This window comes from Dacryopinax primogenitus (genome assembly GCF_000292625.1).
Source record: "Dacryopinax primogenitus strain DJM-731 SS1 chromosome Unknown DACRYscaffold_10, whole genome shotgun sequence".
NCBI classification, from domain to species: domain Eukaryota; kingdom Fungi; phylum Basidiomycota; class Dacrymycetes; order Dacrymycetales; family Dacrymycetaceae; genus Dacryopinax; species Dacryopinax primogenitus.
In genome coordinates, this window is record NW_024467207.1 from 1,089,189 (window position 1) to 1,096,244 (window position 7,056).

Here is a 7,056-nt window from a genome sequence, read left to right on the forward strand (position 1 = left end):
TGTGCTGGACTGCTGGAAGGATTGGATGGTCAGGTGACCTGCTGTACATGGCTGTGCATGACCTCATATGACCTCATCCTTGGTCATATGACCTGATCACCTGACTAGGCTGAGTAAGCAAGATGTTCTAGCAGGTTCCACCACAGAGGTATAAATATAAGGCCTACTCTGCCTGGGGACTGTCTCTTCAGACTTGGTCTCTTAGGATCATCCACAGGTACCTATACTGTAGATAGGTCTTAGTCATCAGGTCTACTCCACTTCCTTGTTGCCTGCTTAGACTCTTGGCACTCTTAGGTGAGCAGACTTAGTCAGCCTGTGTTGCCCTAACACAGACCTACCATTGTTGCAGCCTTCATGCAGCTCAAGCTCTTCTTCACCTGGTCAAAAACAACAGCAACGGGCCATGTTTCAAAAAGGTCACCTGCAATATGGTACCCACAGAGTTTCCCTGCACACAGCTGCTGTTGTTCCTGACATCATCAGACTGGCGTTGCCAAAAGAAGACCCTTCCAGCCACCATAGTGATCAGTATTGTAGGGCAATGCTGTTGTTGTTCAAACCGTGGTGCTCTGTGCAGGATATCAGATGACCTACCATTTCTTGGTGCATGGCATTTGCAGAGACTTCTTTTGATGAAAGACATTGGTTCATTATATCCAATATGGTGGTTCTTAGACAATCAAAAGAAGCCAGAGATAATGACCTGCGCAGCAAGCACCACAGAAGCTGGTATGCTAACCTTGTTGGCAACTCACTGGTTGATGAGCATATGGAACACCTTGCAATGGATCTGGATGTGGACGAAACCAAAGTGAATGCAGATGCAGGTGGCTATCCCGAGGAGGATGTCTTGATCCTCTTGTCTGTACAGAATGCAGAGGATGCCTTGTGCACAGGCAAAGCTGGACCTGCAATGTCTGCCTTTTTATGTGCTCTTCCTGCACATGCCATTCCTCTATCTGAACCGGCATACATTGCAGACAGTGACAATGTTGGTCTGCTGTCTTTGGAAGAAGAGGGCCTTCTATCACAATGGGCATCAGAGATGGCAAAATGGAGGGCAGAAGGAAAGATCCAAGGTGCACAGCAACCCTGACACACCTTCACTGTTACCGAACCTGCCATTACAATTGATTTGCTTCACCCTGCGCAAGGCCTTTCAACTGACTGTCTCCATGTGTTGCAAGCAATCCCAGAATCAGCTGTTCACCATGCTCTTGCACAGGTGGTTCAGGAGCAGAACCTTAGTGCCAATGATGAGCAGATGAGAGCAATGACAGTCATTGCACACTACTTATGTGCAGGGCCCCATGAACAGTTGCTGCTGTACATTGGTGGCAGCACTGGCACAGGAAAAAGCCATGTTATATGAAGCATGGAATCTTTATTTGACAAGCTGTTAATTCAGGACAAGCTGCATCTCAGCACTCTGACAGGCACAGTGGCTGTGGTGATTGGTGGCTACACTATACACTCCCTCACACAGTGACTGGCCATGCATGGTTTGAGGGCCAATCAAGATTGCCTGGAGCAAGTATGGCAACATGCACAGTGGCTTGTTATTGATGAGATATCAATGATTTTGAGCAAATTGCTGTATGAAATATCGATCTGCATTGTGCAGGGTCATCAAGTGGATGTTGGATTGCCGTTCGGGGGCATGAACATTGTCTTCACTGGTGATTTTGCTCAATTAAAGCCTCTCAGCTGGCAGTCTTTGTACAGTCACAATCTGGTTCATAACATCAATGGAGCATGGATAAGCCATGCACAGGGGCAGGAGGAGATGACTGGAGTCATCTTTTGGAGACAAGTCAATGAAGCAGTTCTTTTGATGAAAAATGTTTGTCAAGAGAATGACTGCCAGTGGGCTGAACTGCTTCTGTGCTTACAGAATGGAACTCCTTGGAGGAACACAGTCAGAGAACATCAGCACAAGCCACATGTCATACACTACGGAATCCCTGATGAAGATGTACTGTGGTCTCAGTTAATTTCCTCAATTTTCTCAAATTCTCTTGCACATGGCATGCAATTCCTGAATGTGCCATTCATTGTAGTGACTAAAGACATCTGCAACTCACTGAATCTATTTCTCACTCGAGGTCATGCTCAGTCCCTGCACAAGGCCTGCTACTTATATTTTTTCCTGGATTTTGTGGACAAGGTTTGTGTTTGACCAGCAGTACAAGACACCTTGTGGAGTCTGCCAATCAATTGTACAAACGATGCACTAGGTTTTTTGCCCATGTTTGAAGGCATGTGGGTTATGCTTACAGAAAACCTTGCCATTTCAAAATTGCTTGTGAATGGAGCTATTGGAACAATAACTGGCATTTGGTACAAATTTGACTCTGATGGACATCACTGTCCAACTGCAGTTATGGTCAATATGCCTGCATGTGACCATGTGCAGGCACACCTGCCTGCAAATACTATATGTGTTCAACCAACTGCAAAGGCATATTCCTTTGAATCCAAAAGCTCAGACAGGCCAGGAAAGGTGTTGCACTCCATCTCTAGGAAATTCCTGCCCTTGCTCCCTGCTTATGCCTACATGGACTACAAGAGCCAGGGTCAATCCCTGCACAGGGCAGTGGTGGATTTGTGTGGGTGCACCTCACCACAAAGTGTGTTCATCATACTGTCATGGGTCTGGAGTTTGGATGGTGTGGCAGTCCTTTGACCTTTCAGTTCCACATCATTCTTCCAGGGCCCACCCTTGGACCTGCACAAGGAATTCAAATGGTTGAATCTCTTGGCAGCTGAGACAGCAAAGAAGTTTCCTGGTCAAACATGATCCAGCTCACTGTGATAATCCTTAGCAGCAGCTGTGTTGATGAACTGCATGGCAATACAAGAAAACACCACCAATCATTGGTGTCTGTGAGGCTTGTAAATCTCAGCCAACCCACCTGAATCAGAACTTCCTGTGCATGGCAGACAAACATGCAAGCCTTCTTGTCCCTCCTTGCAAGCCACTTCACCATAATATAATAACCTTGTGTATGTCATGATCATTACACATGCACCATGGCTACCAAAAGGTGGTTGAACAGTCTGAATGTGGATGTGGAAACAGCACAGCAGCAGAAGAGGTTTGTGCTGAATCATTTGCTCTCTGTCACTGACCCTGTGCAGGAACCATTTGGATGTTGCCAATGAAGTGCTGCCTGATCATCAAAACCTAACTGATGAAAATGACATGGATGTAGTAGATGGCTCTGCCTGCACCAAGGAAACCTGTGAAGAAACCTTGCACAAGGCTGGGTTTGACAGTGTGATGCAATCCCAGCTGACAAGCATTCAAGCATATGCAGACCCCACCCATGGTGTTTATTACATCACGGAATTGCCTCACTCCCTCAACTTTGGCTATGACCAATTGATAGATTACAGCAATTTCCTTGTACACTCTGACAATGTGCCAATTTTTGTCTGGGTGCTGGGCTGCATTGCAGCACAGAAGTTTGTGAATGATGATGGTTCTTGGCCAGATTCCATATACATCTGTGTCAAGCCACTTATTCTGGATGACACCAGAGCCACAACAAAGATAACAAACTTCTATTCCAGGCCAAGACAATGTTGGTCCAATCTCATTTGGGCAGGTTCTGTCTCAACTTATCCTTGTGCAGGGGCAGAAATGAATCCTTTTGGTAGCATCATCATGAACAAGTTCCAGAAGCAATATAATTTGGACAAACCTGTATGTCTGCATCTTTGTTTTTTATTTTGCTCACCAGACCCACAGGCAAGGGAATTCACTTCCATATATGATGCCCATAATGGCATGAAGGCTAGGAAAGACCTAAAGCAATACTCAGCCTCCCTCCTGTGCAAGGGCAATGTCATCCTCTGTGAGATGCAGGTCAAGAAACAGTTTGACAATAAAGACATGGAGCTGCCAAAGGAGAAACACCCCCCACATGATTGCATTTGGACTTCATACTCTTTTCTTCATACATGAGGCATTGGAACTGGATGAGGATGAGGGTGTATCATATGATTTCTGAATGAAATGCTGTTCCATCCAACACTTTTGCTGCCGACAAGAACTGCACAAGTGCAAGCCACCCTCAGCATATATGTACCACCCTGTGCAGGGGCTTTCATGTGAAAGTGCAGCATTGACATGCCACCTGCAGGTAAGATGCACCTGCCACCATAATGACATTATTGAACATCACATAGTGTCTTCAGTTCTGCACAGGGGCATGAAATCTCTGACACTTTGCAAAGACAGCTGCAGCAACTCAATGAAGACATCTGCCACTTGCACAATGCCCTGCACATGGGCTTGGTTTCTGAATCCATGATGCCAGCCATCTTAACAGAGCTGTCACACACCTGACAAGTCTTCTGCCAATTGTTGATTTTAAAAATCTCGATCAACAGCCTTTGCTTGTCTGAGGAAGAAGAGGCTTTGTGAATGTGTAATGCCATGGGATGCCTGATACAGTCTCATTTTGCTGCAATCTGTCTTTCCTTTTTTTGGCAATTTTGTTATCATCAATCACAATGTTATTATGTGCAGTTTGTCCTGGGTGCAGGGTCTCCCATGGTTTGTTTGAGTCACCTGATTCATGTCCCCTGCGCAGAGCATGTGCTGCATGTCAAGCACCTTCCTCTCAACACTTGCTATCACTATGCATCCTTCTGGGAATAGACCTTGACATCCACATAACCCTGCATACTGGGGTTCAGCTGGATATGGATGGTGGATCACTGACACCCCAGTGAGACTGCACGTGTCTTACCAACCATGTGGATGGCTGATCTTGCCCAGCACACAGCACCTGCACATGACCCAAACAGTGTCTCACACTCCTTTCCACAACCTCAAGCCCCCTTGCCATGATGCCAACACATAGGCCCTGTGCAAGGCTGCCAACCCACGGATGTGCAGAGTTTTGTGACAAACTTCCATTCTTACTCCTCATCAAGCAAAGACGAGACCAAATGGCCTGATTCCCCTGAGCAAATCAGCCCTCCCCCTTGTCCACCCATCATTCCTTGCCATGCACAGGAAAACCTTAGTCTATGGGAGACAGTTGCTGGGCAAGCAGTGTTGTTGGAAGATGCTGAAGCAACAACAAGAGCTCTCTCCCATAACTACACAGATGTTACCATGCACCTGGAATCAATTCACAATGAAAGGGACAAGGAAATCTGCAATGCACAGAACCTGGACTGTTGTCTCCAAAGCTCCTTCCTGTGCATGGATTCTCTGGAAGCAGAACTTATGGAAGCAAGACAGGTTATTTTGCACCAGTCCACAGCCATTGCCAACCTGAGTGAAAGGAGAGGATGGTGTCAAATGGTACCCCCCTTCCTGCCTCACCATCACATGCTCCCCTCACCATCTGGGTCCTTCAAATGCTGCTGCACAAGGCTTTTCATTCCCGCATGGATCACATCCACCTTGTTCACGTTCACCTGCATACAATTACCAGTTCGACACTCCCAACCAATCTCATCCACAGTTTTCTACACCCTCAAATGCCAGGAGCTTGTGTTCTTCTTCCCCTGCAGAATAAATGTTGTAGTTACATTGAATGTGCAAATGAAATGTATTGAAAGTAAAAAAGGCAGGAGTCATACCCCTGCACACAGTAAATGTCTGGAATTATACATGGGCATAACGCATTGGGACCCAAGTTACCTCTCCCTTCTGCCTGTCCATAAAATCAGTGCTTGCCTTGATGGTGATTTTGTATGTATTTTGCAAGACCAAATCAACTGTGGTGTAATAGCACTGAGTCACATCCCACTGTATAATGTCAACTTGTGCCCTGTGCATGGGAACTGAGCTCACATCACCAGCCTGCAACAAGTCAAACCAATGGTCCATGTTGCTAGCCGTTTCACAGAGGAGGTTGTGGGTCACTGTATCAAAGAATGTGACCCAGTACTGACTGCCACTGTCAACTACCTCAACATGAAATCGAAATCTGTCATTCAAATCAGCCTTGCACAGGTTTGTTGCACAAGAAGAGACCCACTTTGCGCTGGGGGATATGTATGTCCTGTGGCAAGCAGGACAAATGTATGTTTGTTCATCTTGGTTCCAGAAAGACTCGTTCCATTTCTTGTGGCACATTTCATAGGGACATCCTTGATATGTAGATCACACATTGTGTCTGGGATGTAGCCTTCCCACAATGACAAAGGTAATGGGCTGGTTGAAGCCCAATTTTTGACACTTTGCCTCTGTGATTGTCACCCAAAGACTCAGTATGGCTAGCCCATCTTTGTCCAGAGCCCCAGCTGCCAAAAATCTGCCTGTCATGGACCTCCAGCAGTTCCCATGCACAAGGCCACCTGATGCAGTCCACCTGTTTTTCAGTAAGCACCCTGCACAATTGTGAGAGGAGATGATCCCACCATGCCTCGAGTTGTTGATGAGTGTAGTTATCTTGGCTGATGAAAAATCGCATCTTCTGAGATTGTGTCTTCAAGCAAGGTCCATCCAACTTGTTTGTAAGCAGAGTCTTGAATGTAACTGCTTTCCCCACCAAGGACTCATCCATCTGCCCAATGAACTCATCAAATATGCACAGGCGCACAGTAACCTTTGAGTTGTCCACCAGCCATAGCTCTGTGCAGTTGCTGCTGGGTGCCTTTGTGTGTCCCTGTGTAGGGTTAAGTAGCCTGCAATGAAGAGAACTGGATCTGACCTTGGTTCCTTTTGCTCCCTTCAGCACCCCGCTTAATATCCTACAACCCAACTGTGCCATGATGGCTACCACATCTACCCACAGGTTAGGCCACTGTTAGGGCAACACAGGCTGACTAAGTCTGCTCACCTAGGAGTGCCAAGAGTCTGAGCAGGCAACAAGGAAGTGGAGTAGACCTGATGACTAAGACCTATCTACAGTATAGGTACCTGTGGATGATCCTAAGAGACCAAGTCTGCAGAGACAGTCCCCAGGCAGAGTAGGCCTTATATTTATACCTCTGTGGTGGAACCTGCTAGAACATCTTGCTTACTCAGCCTAGTCAGGTGATCAGGTCATATGACCAAGGATGAAGGTCATAATGAGGTCATGC

At 46.5% G+C, this 7,056-nt stretch overlaps 1 protein-coding gene across 1 annotated transcript; it reads left to right on the forward strand.

Annotated features, from left to right (window-relative positions):
- Positions 1 to 3,036: 3,036 nt before the first annotated feature.
- Positions 3,037 to 3,800, forward strand: DACRYDRAFT_16256 (uncharacterized protein; the record flags this gene model as incomplete). The annotated part of the gene is made up of 4 exons (XM_040771179.1): positions 3,037 to 3,101; positions 3,145 to 3,488; positions 3,642 to 3,712; positions 3,750 to 3,800. 4 exons carry the CDS (start codon positions 3,037 to 3,039, stop codon positions 3,798 to 3,800), a joined length of 531 nt encoding a protein of 176 aa, XP_040628531.1.
- Positions 3,801 to 7,056: the final 3,256 nt, after the last annotated feature.